Source organism: Pipistrellus hanaki (genome assembly GCF_964339955.1).
Source record: "Pipistrellus hanaki genome assembly, chromosome: 10".
NCBI classification, from domain to species: domain Eukaryota; kingdom Metazoa; phylum Chordata; class Mammalia; order Chiroptera; family Vespertilionidae; genus Pipistrellus; species Pipistrellus hanaki.
In genome coordinates this window covers 3,899,590-3,918,054 of record NC_140512.1, presented here as the reverse complement: position 1 = coordinate 3,918,054, position 18,465 = coordinate 3,899,590, and the positions used below count along the sequence as shown (strand labels likewise).

At 52.0% G+C, this 18,465-nt stretch overlaps 1 protein-coding gene across 2 annotated transcripts in view; it reads left to right on the top strand.

Annotated features, from left to right (window-relative positions):
* Positions 1-10,813, top strand: part of AOAH (acyloxyacyl hydrolase) — a 70,762-nt gene extending 59,949 nt beyond the window's left edge. For both annotated transcript variants that reach the window (XM_084897882.1, XM_084897881.1), the window contains 6 exons: positions 1,250-1,422; positions 2,852-2,910; positions 2,987-3,046; positions 4,417-4,513; positions 9,117-9,193; positions 10,432-10,813. In XM_084897882.1, coding sequence (XP_084754008.1) covers positions 1,250-1,422; positions 2,852-2,910; positions 2,987-3,046; positions 4,417-4,513; positions 9,117-9,193; positions 10,432-10,560 — 595 coding nt within the window. In that variant the 3' untranslated portion in view covers positions 10,561-10,813. The remainder of the gene's footprint in view (positions 1-1,249; positions 1,423-2,851; positions 2,911-2,986; positions 3,047-4,416; positions 4,514-9,116; positions 9,194-10,431) is intronic.
* The last annotated feature ends 7,652 nt before the right edge of the window (positions 10,814-18,465 follow it).

Genomic DNA, 18,465 nt, shown 5'->3' with positions numbered 1-18,465 from the left:
ATTCAGGGCAGGAGATGCCACACTGAGATCCAGAATGCTCTGGTGCCAGACCCTGCCTTGCTCCGCCCTTAAGCTGGTTTGCCACTCTCTCAGAACCCAACATCTACCACGTGCTGGGGAACCAGGTCTCAATCCTTTGACAAACCACCTGGGACTCCCCACTAAATAGCAGAGAACCCCAAAACCTTCCATGAGCCCAGACCCACACCACTGGCTACATCACCTCACCACGCAGCAGCCCTAAGAGGCAAGTATGATTGTCCCCATTTCATAGATGAGGAAACTGAGGTTCTGAAAGGTTATCCTCCATGGAGCAATGAGCAGCCATGCTGAGAGCCAGCCATGTGCTCTGATGAAGTTCTGTGCCCTTTCCACCGGCCACAAGTGCCTTATTTGCTTTCTCTCACGCATTCACTTGGAGAAGTCTGTAGCAAGCACCTGCAATGTGCTAGGCTCTGGGGTCCAGTGGCAAACAGGACTTTCTAAAACTTTCTTTTTCTTTTTTCAATAATGGATATGAAGCAATAAGAAAAGATATAAAATTTCCAGTAACCGTGATAGAACAAGCACTGCTTGAAGAGGAAGGCAGAGAGGCAAAATGGAATGCCCTTTGGCAGGGGGATCGCCTGAAAGAGCAGCCAATCTGGAAAGTCATGAGAGTTCAACTGGAGAGAGATGTTGTGGACACATGATGTGACTTCATTGTTCAGCATCATTCTGTTTCCCTGCCTGCCATGCAGGTGGGAAGTTTCAGAGACCAAGTTGTGGACCTTGAAGTGTCAAGCGAATCACAATCAGTCCCGGACTCCTTTGATTCCATGGACTGTGTGTATCGGTTAGGATAGGTGAGGGTATGCTGCAGGAACAAACAGCCCCTAAAATCTTAGGAGAATAAAGCAACAACCACTCACATGTCAGTCACACTACATGTCCATCAAGAATCATCGTGTGACTCTATTCCAGGACTCAGATTGGTGAAGTCACTGCTGTCTAGAACATTGCCAAGACCCATGGCAAAGGAAAGGAGCTTTCTAGAGGCTCTGACACCACCAAACATGACATATGTCTCTCCTCACAACTCAGATACCAAACCAGTGCCATGATCAACCCAACCACACGGAATCAGGAAGCCAGAAAATAGCATCAATTACTGCCTCATGGGGGTGGCCTCCAGGGGCAGGCATTTTGAATGTGCATGCATCTGTGCTTGTAATTTGGTAAGATCTCTCCTGTTCCTTGTAACCAATAGGAAGAGTGACCCGGTCCCAGAAATGACCACTCCTGAGCAATTCTATTCCAATGTCATGGAGACGCTGAAGTACCTGAACGCCCGCCTGCCGAATGGCAGCCACGTGATCTTGTACGGCTTACCAGATGGGACCTTTCTCTGGGATAATCTGCACAACAGATACCATCCTCTCGGTATGGTTTTGAAGACCCCTTTTCTGTTTATCAGTGTCAGTGTACATGCAGTTCCAGTACAGATAGTTCACCTCACGTAGGGATACCCTGAAATGCCATCACATTGCATGGCTCAGCATGGAAGTGCCCTCGGCTGCAGGGTCTCAAGGTCAGGGTTCAGCTGTGGGCAGAACCAGATCCAAAGCCGGAAGGGGCAGAAGTAGTGGGCGAAGAATTCAGACCAATCGAATGGTAAGAGTTTCAGGCAGGAAACCCCTTTCACTGAAGGTGAGATCTAAAAATGAGCTGATGAAGCCCAAACAAGAGACAGAAAGCCTTGAGTCCAAGGAAGGATTTCTCCGCATCTCGGTGGTGAGTGCCCCCTGGTGGCCAGATGGAATTCCGTAGCCTGGCTGGTTCCAGATTCCATACTCTGAGTCTGTCTTGGTCACACAGAGATAACATTCCTCGTCTCCGACTAGAAAATTGAATCTATCGCTCAGCCTAACTGATGGGAGGCGTAAGTGAGAAATAAGACTGTTCCATCACCTTCGATCTCTCTCTCCGCTCAGAGATAGGGCCTGTTATTTTCCTTTACTTTGTGGAGCCTGAGAGAGTGCTAGTGAGTAAGACACCAGCCACTGCCCCTGAGAGCAGGGGAGCCTGGGTTCTATGTCTGAGCCGCAGCTTGGAAGTGGAGGTGGCTTGGGGGCGGATATGCTGTAGGAGGGAGGGGAGACGTGGGAGAAGAAACAGCCTCCACAGATTCTGCCCCTGCAGCTGACCTTTAGAGGTGACCTTTACACGAGCCTGTCATCTTCACTCATGGTGCCTCTCTAACTTGCACCAAAAAATACGTGTGGGGCATATCTGCTCTTTGGGGCTAAAATAAGCGCCCTGGGCCGTGCAGGGATGTGGGGGCTGGCCTCCCCCTTCTGTGGCCGCAGGGCCGTGTGTGGCAGCCTTCAGACACTCGCCCTGCCCTGCCGCCCTCACCAGAGTCACTAGTCAGACCTGGGATTTCATAAACTGGCTCAGGAGGACTTGTCAACTGCCCCCGAGAGCTCCCGTGCCCCCTGGGGACTTGGCACTTCGTTGCCAGGAGAAAGCCGTGCGGGACCAAGTCCATTGTTGGCGATGCAATGGTCCCTCCGGTGCCTGTGTCCCTCCACCTGCGGCCAGATGCGGCCAGGCTCCTCGGGCCGCCCTGGCTGCGCCAGCAGCTCACGGAGGAAGCAAACTCTTAGCCTCCCGCCCCTCCCACTCCAGCTCTGAACGTCTAGCGGGTCCAGAAAGAAAGGGAGCAGGTCCAGAAAGAAAGGCGTTCCTCAAGAGCCATGCCAGCTGGACGTGAGGGCAGGTCCCTGGGCGTGTGCCAGCCTTCTGCAGGGAGGCAGGGCCAGCCTACATGTCCCGTTGGCTGCCACATCCCAGCCTCGCTGTCTTCCAGGCCAGCTGAACAGGGACGTGACCTACAGGCAGTTGTACGCCTTCCTGAGCTGCCTTCAGGTGAGCTGGCCTGCCTGTCCCGAGGCCCTGCCCCTCACTGCCTTTGTGCCCGGTAATCACAGAGTCCTCCCCCCAGGTCAGCCCCTGCCACGGCTGGATGACGGCCAACGAGACCCTCCGGACACTCACCTCACAGGTAGGACTGGCGCAGCCCCGCGATGGCGTGTTGGCTCATTCTGGCCCTGCGTTCGCTGCAATGTTTGCACCAGGAATGGGGTTTGGGCAGCGTGCTGGCCCTCAAGCTGGTGAACAGAAACATCGAACTTCCGGGGGGCTTGTCGGGGCCAGGGAATGTGGGGTGCCCTGCCTCTCCCCTTTCACCTCCTCTGGATCTATCACTCTTACAGTGTCTGTCAACCACTGTATGTGTGTGTCTGTCTCTCTCCTATGTACATACACGTGTACACACACACACACACACACACACACACCTTTGAGAGCCCGTTGTAGGTGTTTGTGGAGATGGAGAGAAGTGAGCGAGGTGAGACCTGGTCTGAGTCCGCCCAAGTTCAGGGAGGACCGACACCCCAGAGCCTTCCTCTCCTCTCTATAGGAGCCTGGGGCCCATGCAGCTCTTCCACAGGTTAAGATTAGGATTAGGGTCAGGGTCAGGGTCAGGGTCAGGGTTAGCCTTCTCATTGTAAGAGACTCATTGAATTCCTTGTACAAATACACTTCCGTTTTTAAAAACCTGGGAGAATGTTAAGAAACTCACCAACAAAAGTAACAAAACTCACCCCAAATCTCCCCGCCCAAGTCAGTACGTGTGCATGATTTCCAGTATTGCTTCCATAGGTTATGCCTACACGGTGTCAGAAAGCACATGTCTGACCTTCATCCACTATCCCTCCACACCCTGACCTTGTGATTGTGTTAGTGTGTATGACACAGGATCGTGCCGTGATTTATCTCACCCCTTGGAGCTGGACACACAGGTCATAAGGGTTTCCAATTGTTCTCTGTGACAAACAGCATTGGGATGGACGTGTGTGTGTGTGTGTGTGTGTGTGTGTGCGCGCGCGCGCGCGCCATGTCTGTTAAGGCACATTTCTAGAAAAATGCCTGGGTCTAAGGGTGAGCTGTGTTTGAGGAGGTGACCCTCAAACTGTGTTTGAGGAGGTGACCCTCAAACTTGCTGAGCTACTCTTAGAAAGGTCAAACAGATTGGCCTTCTGGGTCTCCGATCCCCAGGCGCTAGTCTCCATTGTCATGACAGTTCATCTTTTCCTGGCCGATGCCATGGGGAGAGTGGTATCTTATTGCTTTCATTTGCACCCATTTGGTTCCTAATGAAGCTTAACCGTTTGCATGCGTGTTGGCCATGTGAGCAGGAAGAGAATTCATGGTGCAGAGCTGCTCCGAGTGCCTTTGAGAGGACAGCTGATCAGGGAGGGAGGGGGGGAGGGAGGGTGGAGACCATCCATTTTTTCCTTCTGTCTGAATCACCCGCTCACTCCAGTCAAGGCCTGGGTTTCATGGAATTCTCCCCGTTTCCCTCGCATTCAGAGAGCAGCACAACTCTCCAGCACACTGAAGAAGATTGCCACCAGCCAGAAATTCACCAGCTTCCATCTGTACTACGTGGATTTTGACTTCCAAGAAAGTGAGTGTTGCTGGGCTTTGGTCATGACACAGACAAGAGCAGCAGCCAGGGAGAGCCGGCCCCGGCAGCTGGAACCCACAGGCAGCAGATTGGACGGGGTCTCCCCTGGCACTCTCACATACTAAGAGCTCCCGCACTGAAATAAGGCGGAGTATGGAAGGGGACGCTCACGCCTGATTTCACTGTCATCTTAGAAACCCTCAAGCACAGCCAGCAACCAGGTGGAGAATGCTTAGGCAGGGGGCCAATGGGTCCATGGGATCATCTTTGTTCTGGCCAGTATGGCAGCATCTGCTTGCCAATGGGCTACAGACGAGTGTGACAGGGACAGGGACTAAGGCGGTGCCTCCCACCGTGGGCACTGATTTGCCTACTTGGCCACGATGCAGATTCCCAGGCCCCGCACAGAAATAAATGAATCCGAGTTTCTATGGGAATGACCTCAGGTTTGCCTGTGGCAGGATGGACAGCCCGGGCCTCAGCTTCCTGGAAAGGACATTGGTATGTCTCTGCTGCCATTCTGTCCAGACACAGGGGCCCCTGAGGCGTGGCCATGGCAATAGGCATGTTCCTTCACACCTTGACTCTGAAAAATTATTATTATTTTTAAACATACTTTTATTTATTTCAGAGAGGAAGGGAGAGGGAGAGAGAGAGGGAAACATCAATGATGAGAGAGAATCATTGATCAGTAGCCTCCTGCACACACCCCACTAGGGACCAAGCCTGCAAACCAGGCATGCACCCTGACCGGAAATTGAACCCATGACCTCCTGGTAAATAGGTCAACACTCAACCACTGAGCGATGCCGGCCTGGCTTAAAAAAAAAAAAAGATGGTTGACTGGCTTTAATCCTCCCAGCACCATGTTCATTGCTAAACAATTGTTGTACAAGAAACGCACCTCCATGGATGGACTGACCTCTGGGTGGCGCTAATGGAAAGCTTTGCCATGCATGCACAGGATGGGCCATTCCTCCTCCGGAGGTCATCCTCTCTGCCTCCCTGCCACCCCACCCAGCCCGAGCAGCCAGGGGAAGCAGATGGCCCTCGTGAATCATCGCACATCACATTAGCTGACACGGGCGGCATTCCGGAGTCTAGTACTTCAACTCTGAGCATCTTCCCAACAAGACTGATGGCCCTTAACTAGATTTCCTGCCTAGGTGATGCCTGTTTCCCTCATGGGGAGAGGCATTTTGATGGATAGCCTCGCATTAAAATGCAGAGCTAATGACTCATTAATGAATTCCTGCTGTAAACAAATATACCGCCACGTGCTCTCTGATCATCGTCAACCTTGAACTAGAGGAAGTTATTAAAAATAGAATCATGTCTAACATGCACAGGGTATGTCCTCACTTTCCGAGGGAGCCTCCACTCTGTACTTCATTACCTTTGGGGCTACAGGCAGTTCCCTGCACAATTCTGAGCGCTCCGGCCCAGACCCGACAAGGGGGCGGCCATATCTGTGGGACACATGTCTGCCATGGTTACAGGAATGTGTGACCTCAAAGCCTGGCCCGGACATGCTGGTCCCCAGGAAAGAGTGCCATTTCTTTCCATCACACCTTGCTACTCAGCCTGTGGTCTGGGGCTACTTATAAATGCAGAACCCCGGCCACACTCCTCATTGGGGCCTAGGAGCCTGCATTTTAGCACAGTCTACAGACAATCCCGTGCATGTTAAAATTTAATAAATGAGGCTCTGTAATGCTGCCAGATTAAGATTGTTTGTCAGTGGGGCATCAGGTTTTTGTTCTATCCTGCCATGTGCTGTGTAGGTGCTGGGGATAGAGCCCTCAACAAAACAGAACAGTCCTTATCTTCATGAAGGGTCTAGTCCTGGCCAGCATTGCACTGATGACCTTGATGCTTGTCAGGAGAGGTCATCAGCCCATTCTTGTCCTCAGAACAGCAATAAATGCAGTAACAAAGCAAAAAAAAAAAAAATCTCTTATCCCAAACCGAACGTTCTAAACCATGGCTGTCGGCACTTCACCGAGAAACCTCCCTGTGTCTCTCGGGCTTAGCCATCCTCATCGACAGTTCGAGGGCCTTCCTGAGGTTTTGTAATTTCCTCAAAAGCAAACAGGAAGATCCCATCGGGCACAGGGCCTTCCTCGCCTTCCCCACGTGAAGTCCACGCACACTGCACTGGGGAGGACAGACGGACGCGGTGGGAGGGAAGTGGAGGGAGAGGGACAGGTGCCGGGACTGATGCAGCTGATGCAGCACCTGCATTGCACATCCAGGCACCCGGTGTCTGCCTGGAAGAGCTGGAGGTTTTTCTAGTTTCCAGGAACCATAGTAAGAACTTGACTCATGCCCCAGGTTCCACTACTGCAAAGGGAATTTTGACCTTGAAAGCTTAGCATTTTCCAGAACAGGCAGAGGGACCGTCCACTCCTAGACCCGTCTCTGTGGGGAACTGTCCATCTGGGCAGCTCACAGTCTGGCCATCTGGTCCACCCGTGGGGGTGCATGTGCCCTCCAGGAAAAGGCCAGCATTTACACCGAACAGAACTGTGTGCCTATCCCAACTCGGACCAGAGGAGCTGCAATCTCGGGCACATGAAATATCCACACAGCTTTTGTCTCCTTTTGAGCGACATGGCAATAAGGGCAAACTGGGCCCAGGTACAGTTGGGGGCACCTTGCAACAGAGTAGGGACTCAGCAATGAAATAGGGACATCCCCTCCCACCACCCCAGCCCTACCCCAACCCTACCACGGTCACCTGTGCATGTGAAGCCCCTGTCGCCATCTCCCAGGGCTCATGAGGCCTGGACAACAAATGTGTATTCTCTTTCAATGTCCAGCTCCGCTCCATCACTGATACACAGTGGGCCACGCCGGTCCCTCAGAGGAAGCCATGGTGGAAATGCACCTGTCACTGTGGTCTCCTTTCACGAGACATGAAGACCCACTTATCAAACCGGCGGTCTGCAAGGTCCCAAGAACATCTTTCCTTTCTGTGCTGCACCTGACCTGTGGCATCGTCATATCCTCTTTTTAAATATGAAACTCACCATTCCACACCCGCGACAGAGCAAATCACACTTGAGGGCCTGCCCCCTGAGGGTGGGCACCCCACCCAGCCCTGAAAGATGGGTGCTTGTCTCCAGAGGCTCTTTGCTCCTGCTGACCCACCCCCTGACCTGGCCATGAGCTACACAGAGGTAGCCATTTCCCCCTCGGGAAAGGGCAGCTGAGCGGGCAAGGGCCTTATCCCGGTCTGCGCCACACCTCCACTCAGAGGAGGGAAAGTGCCACTGGGCTGGCAAGGCCATTTCCACACTGACTGCTGGAATACACCACCCGCTACCCTCTGCTTCCATGGCAACGCTTGGGAGCACACCGTGCCTCAGATCCTGCCATGCACCTACAAAAACAACCCATGACCTCATGATGCGGACCAGCTTGTGGGTTTCTCTTCTTAAATATCTGAGAGCGTTTTTGGCCATTAAAGAGCCACATGTGTTCTATGAATCTCCTCTCAGGACATCTGTGGCCACTCAGAAAAGCAGGTCATTAGCCTGAAGAGTCCCTCTGACTTCCCAGGTAAAGAAAATACATCTTGTGACAAATCCCGAGAGGTCATTCAAGATCGTTCATGAAGAACAAAGAGGGCCTGGCCAGGCTCAGTGGTTGAGCGTTGACCTATGAACCAGGAGGTCACAGTTCAATTCCCGGTCAGGGCACATGTCCATTTTGCAGGCTAAATCCCCAGTAGGGAGCATGCAGGCAGTAGCCAATCAATGATTTTCTCTCATTATTGACGTTTTTCTCTCTATCTCTCTCTAAATGTCAATAAAACACATTTTTTTAAAAGGGAGAAGCAAAGAGGGCACAGATCCCTGCCTTTGAGTTTTCTGCGGGCCAAACAGGGAAGAACTGGAGGAACCTTAGCCATGCCTGCGCCCCTCTCTGGACGTCGGGGAGTGAGCACGTGGGCCACTCTGGGGCAGCAGGTTCCAGGCTTTTCTCCCAGGAGGCTCTCGAAGGATGTGTTTCCCTCAGGCACTCTCACAGACTATGCTACTACGGTGTAGGGTTCACATACTATTGCCTCGAGCAGCAGACACTCTGGGCCTGTCACCCCGGTGAAGGACAGCGGTATTGCTTTCCATCACTCGGGTTGTGATGCTGAGATAATCGACATGTTGGACATAATCATATTTCTGACGCCCTATAGGATCTTTGACGATGACAGGTTGCCACAGGCAGGCAGGTGTGGAAATGGCAGCCGTGAAAGGCGATGTTAGCACACATATGCTCCTTCTCCTGCCTCTGCGATGCTGCCCCACTGGCTGCTGGGAAATGAGATGGACTGGAAGGGGTGCCGAATATTCCAGAGCTCACCTGGCCCTACCACACAACTACCTCCACTGGCACATGTGTTCCTTCTGAGTTAGGAAAACAACAATCACACAGTGGGGAGATCATTTCTGTTCAGAAAACCACACACAAACACACCCCGCCCCCAACACGAGATAACGTCTCATGGGCAGTCCAGGTGGGTGAGCCCGGCTCGGGAGGCAGCGGGCAGCTCTGGCGACTGTCCCTGCTCTAACCCTCTGGCTGTCTGTGTGCCCTGCAGTCGTGAAGAAGTGGCAGAAGAGAGGTGGGCAGCCCTGGCAGCTCCTTGAACCCGTGGATGGATTCCACCCCAATGAGGTGAGCTGTCATACCATGGTCGTTGGCAACTACCTGTTAGGTTATTTTTTAACGTAATTATGCATTCCACACATGGGTTAGATAAAGAATCAATAAAAGTACAGGGAAAATCAGAGGAAGAGGAAAACAAGGTGGAAATGATACCCGGCCTTTGACTTTATGTCTACAGTTCGCACTCATGTAACGTGTGTGGGGATGTTCTGAGAGATACCTATTACCTTGCTCTGTGCTTCCCAGGGGTCAGGGCAGAGAGGGGCCTAGTAGGGAAGTTGTCTGCCATTTTCAAAATTTTGAAAGATGAGAGTTCTCTACCACTCTAGTCTTTCTGACTCAGTCTTGGTAAGGATGGGGTGGCAATGACCAGGGCCAACCTGAGAAGTGCTTTTGGTGTCCTCTCCTGCGGCCTTGGCCTTGATGGTCAGCCAGGCCACGGGGAGGGCCAGCCATTCCCTCAGGAGTGTGAGTCTGCACCTCTTCCCCTTCCAGGTGAGGGAATCCAGTGCAGCCCTCCCTGTGGCTTCACTGGTGCCCTTTTACACATTGGGTTTTCTCACCAGAATGGGAGCTCTTTAAGGAAAGGATCCGATGGGCTCATCTCTGAAACCCAAGCTCTAGGTGTTACCTGTCCACAGAGAAATAGACAAATGGCTTTCTGAGGAAGTGTGTTATCTATTTCTCAATCACAAATCAGCACAAGTACGGTGAAACAATATTCAGCTCTTATCTCACAGTCACTGAGTGAGGTGTGCCTGGCACTGAAAAGGGTCTTCTGCTTCGAGTATCACAGGCGAAAGTCCAGATGTGTCACCTGGGCTGTGTGCTCATCCAGAGACCCAACTGAGGCAGAGTTGTTTTCAGATTCATGTGGGTTGTGGACAGAATCCATTCCCCTGTGAGGTAGGACTGAGGACCAGCTCCAGCTGGATGTCAGCAGGAGGCACCTTCCACCCCCTGCCACCTGGCTTCCTGCTTCACCAGGGCCACAAAGAGGGTCCCCGGTGGCAGAGTGGTTTTACATAATGTTCCGTCCTCACTGAAGTGACCTTTCACCTTCGCCGCGTTCTGCTGGTGAGAACCAAGCAATAGGTCCCACCCTCACCAGGGAAGGGATCGTACAAAGCAAAAAATGATGGTAGGAATCATGGACCATCCAGAGTGTGTCCCCACATGAAGAAGAGAGGGGGTCTTGCTGGTGAAGTCTTTACTGGGTTGTCATTTTGTTTTGCTCCTCCTCATAGGTGGCGTCACTGCTGCTGGTAGATGGCTTGTGGGACAAGTTGCAGCTGCAATGGCCCCAGGTCCTGGGGAAGGAGAATCCCTTCAACACCCAGATTGAACAGGTGTTTGGAGACCAAGGGGGACACTGAGTCCCCCGGGGACATGGGCTCCTAGAAACGGAAACTTGGGTAAACTCATCCAGCGTGTAGTTCCAGGGCTGCTATGTCACAGGCTCACAGGCCTCTCCCTAACAGCCCCTCTGCAGTGCTTTTCTCTCCTCTAGGAGCATCTGAATGACAGTGTGACTCTCTGAGCTTCGGATTCAGTTTCCTGACCACTGATCCTCATACAATCCTATATAATAAAGAGGTGATATGCAAATTGACTATCACACCCTTTCACAAGATAAGCACCCCCATATTGTCACAGGATGGCTGCCACAAGCTGGCCTGTGGGGAGGGGAGTAAGGGGCAACCAAGCCATCAGGGGAGGGCAGGTGGGGGTGACCACGCCTGCAGGGGAGGGAAGGCAGTTAGGGGTGACCAAGCCATCAGGGGAGGACAGGTGGGGACAACTAGGCCTGCAGGGGAGGGCAGCTGGGGGCAATTGGGCTGGCAGGGGAGCAGTTAGGCATTGATCAGGCTGGCAGGGGAGTGGTTAGGGGCAGTCAGTCAGACAAACAGGCAGGCAGGTGAGTGGTTGGGAGCCAGTAGTCCCAGATTGTGAGAGGGATATCAGACTGCCGGTTTAGGCCCAATCGGACATCCCCTGAGGGGTCCCAGATTGGAGATGGTACAGGCTGGGCTGAGGGACACCCCCCACACACATACAGTACATGAATTTCATGCACCGGGCCTCTAGTCTTTAATAAAGAGCTTTGGGCCCAGCCAATGTGGCCCATGAACCAAGATGTCACCAGTAAAAATTCCTGGTCAGGGCACATGCCTAGGTTTCAGGCTCCATCCCCAGAAGGGGGTGTGCAGGAGCATCTGAAGGATGTTTCCTTTCACAGATGTTTCTCTATCCCTCTCTCTTCCTTGCTCTCTAAAATCAATAAAAACAAATTTTTAATTTTTTTAATTAAAAAGAAAAAGAGCTTTGGGTGCTGTTCCTAGCAAGAGAGCATCTGTGTCCTTGAATGGCTAATTGTGGTAAAAAACAAAACAAACAACAACAACAACAACAAATAATGATTCCAGCATATTGGGCAACTTACCCAGGTCTCAGTGCGCCAGGGCCCTGACCCCTCTTGGTTAGGATGTAGGACACAAAACACAGTGGCATTTTTCACTGCCTTTGTCAGGAGAGCTGCATCACTCCAGAAAGTTCTTCCAGTCCTCCCCAATTTCCTGCCCTTCAGGCAAACACTTTTTTTTTTTTGTCATTTCTGTTTTGCTCCTCTTTGCGTTTGTCCCGTATACAATCGGTTCTTCCTATTCAGGGCAGTCATTATCTACAGAGTCGCCTGAACACTCAATTAGCAAGCCCTGACCTCTGCTCCCAGGCTGCCCTAGAAACACAGGTGACATTTTCGCCAGCCTCAGGCCACAGCAAGGTCATCAGGCGGTCAATGCACAACCTTAGAGACACCTTGTTCAGTGCATAGTTGATTGACGACACTGAACTCAGGGCCAGCAGCTGGAGACTCACGTGAGAGAACCCTATCCGCTCCCTGCCTTCTCCCTGAGACGCCCACCGCCACCTGCACTCAGAGTCTCCGGCGGCCCTTTGGCGTTGCCCCTGGGTGGCACCGGCACAGTGAAATCAACAAAAAGCGAAGAAGTGCCCACAACGTGGCAATGAATCTGCCGTGAAAAGGACACTGGTTTCTGAAAGGCAGAGCTTTGCCTCCTTCCCCCTCAGCTGGGGGCCCGCGATTAAGGGGATGGAACATTTTTACCGCCCAGATGACAGGGGTGCCAGCGGTGCTGATACGGGAGCCCCTGGCTCCGGGATCTTGTCCAGCTTCTGTTCCAGGTTACTGTCTCTTTAAGATGGGAGCGAGCACACCCCTGTCCCAGCACCACCTGATGCTAACGGTGCTGAGAGAGGGCTGGAGGTAGACCCCACCCAGAATCGCCAATAGTGAGGATTGCTGTGTCTTGAAATACCGTTTGTGGCCATCGGTACTGTCGGTATTAGAGCCCGCACAGAAGAGGCACACGTATGAACATGTGCCCGGGCTTACATATTTCAAAATCCTTGCACCAGGGGGATATTTGCTTTCATCACGACAGGTTTTCTTCGTAATCCTGTCTTATTTTTGTGATTACACTGTCACTGAGAGGGGATCGCAGGCTCCCCCAGCCTGCAGGGCGGGTACCTGAGGCAGGAAGGCCACTGGGCTGGGTGGGGCTTGGAGAGAAACTCCAGGGCTAATCAGAGGGGAGGCACCGCCCCAGGCCCTGCTTCCCGGAAAGCCTGGGGTGGGGGGAGTTCTGCTGAGAGATGCCTGTCCACTCACCTTCAGTCCCACGTCGGACCGGGGCCGCCTCTGCTCTCTACGGCTGTCAGCAGCCCTGGACCGTGTGCTCCGAGGACTCGCCTTGGCCAACGCAGGTTGGAGCATTCGCCTCTGGCGCACCCGTGGCAGGTCAGGAGAGGGGCTCCCGGGTACCCAGAGACTAGACTCCCCCTCCTCGTCCTGGTGTGAGCCAGGGTCTCCAGAATCCCGGTTCCAACCACGGCTTTCCTGGTGGAACCGCCTGGCAAAGGCGGCGCCTGGCCTAGTGGGCCGCGTGCGCACTCTCCGATCCGTGTGGCTTCCTTAGAACTCACATCAACATGCCGTTATCCTGTGGGCTTCTCATCAAGTCTGTTTGCCCTGCAGGACGGCGCCCTCTCATGGGACCGCCCGAGGCTCCAGCAGAAGGAGCCACACAAGGCTCTTCCTGCGGCTCCTCTGCTCAGTGACGGTGGGGGTGGCTTGGGGAGCCTGCTCCTGGGCCACTTCCCAAACCGTGTCCTCAGAGCCTAATGGTCTCAGCCAGAGCCGGCCATAGAGGAGGCCTGCGGGCCCCAGCCTGAGGGTGGGCGGCGCACAGAGGAGACAAACAATGGGGGCGCAGGACTTGGTGGGGGCTGTGCTCTGGGCTGGCCGCTTTGTTCCTAGTTAACTGCCGGGAGCATTCCCAGGAGCCCTGGCAGCCTCAGAGCCTGCAGAGGGAGCTCCCAGCTTCACTAAGCTCAGTCATTACACTGCACAGAGGATGGGTGGGAGGGGCCCCCAGGGTGGAGGGTGCCCCCAGGGCTTGATGCAGCCTGAGATCAAGGCGGCTTCAGACCCTGAGGCCCTGGTCACCCCAGGACAGCGCCCTCCCTCCCAGATGCACCCTTTACACGGACTCCGCAGAGCCGCAGGTGCTGATGTTCTCAGGGACCTCCACGCTGAAGTTCTGCAAATGTCAGCCGGAGCCCAGACATGGAGGGGCTGCTGGGGCAGTGGGGTTCTCCTGGGAAGAACAGCTCTGCCCGCTGTCTCCGGGAGCTGGGCACCCCTCAGGGCACAGTCAGCGGGATCTCACACAGCAGCTGGCTCCTGGAGGAGCCCCCTGGCTCTGGGATCTTGTCCTGCTTCTGTTCCAGGTTACTGTCTCTTTAAGATGGGAGCTAGCACACTGGTGTCCCAGCACCACCTGAGCTAATGGTGCTGAGAGAGGGCTGGAGATAGACTATCAATTGCACTCACCCCCTGCATCTCCCGAAGGCCAGTCTGCCATGAGTATCTGCTCTCAGGGAAAGGGGAGCGAAGGCAGAGGGTAACGGGGTGACTTGCTGGGGAGGCACAGCTAAGGTGCCATGAGTCAGGAGTTTGAAGCCGGGCAGTCTGGCACCAGGCTCCATGCTGCTAGCCAGGGGGCCACCCACCTTATGCAGTAAGATCATGTTTGCACAACAAGGCCTGATGAGCCACACCTGCCCTCACGCCGTGCTCTCCATGCGGCTAGAGTCCACTTAGTCTGCAGAATAAGACCAGGCCTCTCTTAAGCATACTCTGACCATAGGCTCCCACAATCCCTCTCCTCAGTATAGACCCAAAAGAGCTGAAGACGTGTGTCCACACAGGAATGTCTACAGCATCTTTGCAATCGCCCAGACTTGGAGCAACCAGGATACTGTTAGATGTCCATCCAAAAACAAAGGTAAACACATGAAATGCTACTCAGTGACACAAAAGACGCCACTACCACACACAACAAGCGTGACACAAAAGAGCATATTCTGTATAATTATATGCAATTTTATGAGTCAAGCCAATCTATGATGAAAAACAATTTTTAATGTTAAGGGCAGGAAACTGGGGAGGACTAGAACTTTCTGGAGTGATGGAGGTATCCTGATGAAGGCTTGGCTCACACAGATGTGCACACTTATGAAAACTCATGGAAGGACCCTGGCTGCTGTGGCTCAATGGGTTGGGCGGCGCCAAGTGCACCAAAAGGTGGCTGGTTCGATTCCCGGTCAGGGCCATGCCTGGGTTGCAGGCTTGATCCCCAGTGGATCAGCTTGTAGGAAGCAGCTTTTTGATATTTATTTTTTTCTCTCTCCCTCTCCCTTCCTCTAAAATCAATAAAAATTAAAAATAAAAACATTAAAAAATATATTTTTTAGAAAGCTGATGGAATGAAAACATTTAAGATTTGTGCACTTCGTTGTAAATTTTATGGACAGGTGGGCAGCTGGGTGTGTGACTGCATGAACGCCTGTATCTGCTACTTTTATAAAAAGAAGTTGGGGGGGGGGCGGCGAGTACCTTAAGCATGACATATAAATATAGGCACGCCTATGATAAATCATTTTTCTAACAAATCTTGAAAGTCTATAAAAGTCACTGGAAGAATCTATTAAAATGTTCCCCCATGTCTTGTGCCCTGTAATCTTTTTACAGGCATATAAAAAGAGTTTTATGTCCATGCAATTGCTAAGCCACTGGTTTCATTACAAGAAAGAAACATCAGGGTAAAAAAAAACCCAAAATTGTAAGCTCCTATACTTTGGGATACACATAATATTATAATCTGTGTGTAAGGGAAAGTCATAAAGGAAAAGAGAAATGGATAAAAAAGATAATTAGGATGCGAAATAGGAACATGGCTCATGAATTACCTTGAAAGCACAATTTAAAAATATAATTATCTTGATTCATTCCCGTCCTGGGGAAATGTACGTGTAAACCATGGCTGCTCCCTGGCCCGCGGACAACCTTACTAAGCCAAGTGGCTTCTGATGTCCCCATTCGAAGACACGCAACCCCTTTGTGGGAGGCCAGGCTGGTGCAAAATGCGCAAAGGAAACAAGACATCAAGTAGATGTTGGATTTCATTGCAGACATTAAGGCTGATCAGCTGTGCGGACCAAATGCCCAACAGGAATCTCTCACCGCTGGGAAGTCTGACATGCGGGGTGCTGGCTGCTTGCTTTTCAGCCCCGCCCCCTCTGCAGCCTGGTGAGACCGCCTGTGAAGGGCCATTACCTCCATCCCTCATGGTGGGAGACTTCACCTGACTGGTTTGGCTCAGTGAATAGAACATCGGCCTGAGGACGAAGGGGTCCCAGGTTTGATTCCAGTCAAGAGCATGTACCTTGATTGCAGGCACATCCCCAGTAGGGGGTGTGTAGGAGGCAGCTGATCGATGTTTCTCTCTCATTGATGTTTCTAACTCTCTATCCATCTCCCTTCTTCTCTGTAAAAAATCAAATATGTATATATATAAGTTTATGTGGCCTGGCCAGTATGGCTCAGTGGTTGAGCATCCAGCCATGAATCAAGAGGTCTCAGGTTTGATTCTGGGTCAGGGCACATGCCTGAGTTGCAGGCTTAATCCCCAATAGGCGTGCAGGAGGTAGCAGATCAATGATTCTCTCTCATTGATGTTTCTAGCTCTCTAGTCCTTTCCCTTCCTCTCTCTCTAAAATCAGAAAGATCTGACTTGTAGAAGCTGGTGTTTGAAATTGTACAAATCAAAGTGAGCTCAGTTATAGGAAAATAAGTAGTTCTCCATTCATTCCAGGCTGCTTTATTCTTTGGCATAAGTTGTTCTGAAGGTTGTTACATGCTTATATTCATTTTAGCTACATAAGGAGATGAGTTAATAATAATAAAACCTTAATTAGGTTAAGAGCATACATAACCAATTCTTTTCAATGTTTCCCAAATGCCAGTTGAGAGGATACCAATAATTGGCATAACCTACCAGAGAAGTATTGGCACCATCTGGTGGTAAAACTGAAAACTGCATGTGTATATGCACCCCTCTTAGCTGTTAGAAATCAGTTCCCAAACTGAAAGAGGTTATTGACCCACAAGACAGTGTTATTCCCTCAAGTGCGGACTTCATTCCAGAATTCTATAATCAACTCTGCAAAGTCACAATAGCAGATGGATACATTTGTCAAGTTTATGTTAAACATAAGTGAAAAAACACACACACACACAATTTTATAAGAATTAAATATACACATATAAGTCCTCCCAAAGTGTATACACACTTTGAAAAATTAATTCCAATGGGTTAAATCTGATAAAAGTCTTGATTCTGTGTGTGAGGCATGGGCCACGAAATAATCTTCTCGGCCCCGCCATGATAGTCTGGGTCCCGGATGTAGGTGTGAGCCCCAGGTGAAGGTCTGGGTCCTCTGAGGGCAGTTCGGGCCCGGAGGAAATTCTGAGCCTCCGGGGCGGTCTGGTGCCTCACCTGAGCATCTGGGTTATGGAGTAGTCATTTGGGATACACATAGAGATCTAGTCCCCAGATCAACTCTCTGTTTGAGGTTTGTGGCCTCCATACGAGGTGTGCCTACTAAGCCCTGCCAGGAACTTCTGGGACCCGGATGTAGGTCTGGGTGCTCATGAATGGTGTGGTCACTAGGGGGCGCTATGGGCCCAACTGGGAGATTTGGGGCAAGGACAGGACCTCAGGATGTTGAAATGGTGGTCAGGACTAGCCTGGTTATTTGGACTCCAATTAAGGAATAGGCACTGGCTTCGAGAATGGTTCCCTGAAATGGCCTTCTGGTCCTCGCCATAATGGTCTAGGACCAAGAGTTAGGTCTGGGCCCCCAACGGAGGTCTCAGACCTGGGAAGGCCTTTGGGGCCAGGGAGGGACATCTGTGTGTGGCTGCACCGTGCTGGTCCTGTGTTTGGAAGGATGCCTTTTGGATTCTCTGATGTTTTCCTGGTAATAGAATGGAGTTTAGGGAAGAGCACCACATGTGTGGAGCATGCTCATTGCACAGAGTCAGGGCACGTGGTACCAACATGATTTATGAGTGGGTCCCTGATGATGTTGGCCTTGGACACCAGGATCCTGGGGTGTCTGCCAGGGTCTTCACTGTACACCTGCTGTGATTTCCATCACACAGTCTGAGCATTGTGAGAGAGATAAATAGTGCCAACTGGTCATGGGAGAAAGGCAGAGGAGATGGGGAAAGTGCTTAGGGATGACACAACTGCCCCCCGTCCTTGCGGGGGTAGATGGGGCATGAGCAGTGAGGAGGAAAAGGCGGTACCAGTGAAAAAGGCCTGGGCCTAAAGTTGCGGGTTGTTCAGAGACATCTGTATTTCTGTAATTAATTTGTGTCCTGCCTTGTGGAACTACTTGCTACCTCACCCAATGGTTGTTGAGGGTGGGACACACTTAGAAACTCAGCCAATGGTAGCTGAGGGGTGGGTTCCAGGGCCAACCTAGTCAATGGTAGCTGAGGGGCGGATCCGACTACCAATCTCAGCAATGACAGTTGAGTGGCATATCCAAAAGCCATCCTCAGCCAATGGTATGCTAGGGGTGGGTGCCATTGCCAACCTCAGCCAATGGTAGTATAGGTGCAGGTCTTACTACCAACCTTAGTCAATGGTAGTTGAGGGGTGGTCCCACTGCCAACCTCAGCCAATGGCAGCTGAGGGGCTGGTCCCAGGGCCAACTTCAGCCAATGGTAGTTGAGGGGCGGGTCCCAAGGCCAACCTCAGCCAATGGTAGTTAAGGGAAGGGTCCCTCTGCCAACCTCACCCAATGGTAGTTGAGGGGTGGGACCCACTCTCCACCTCACCCAATGG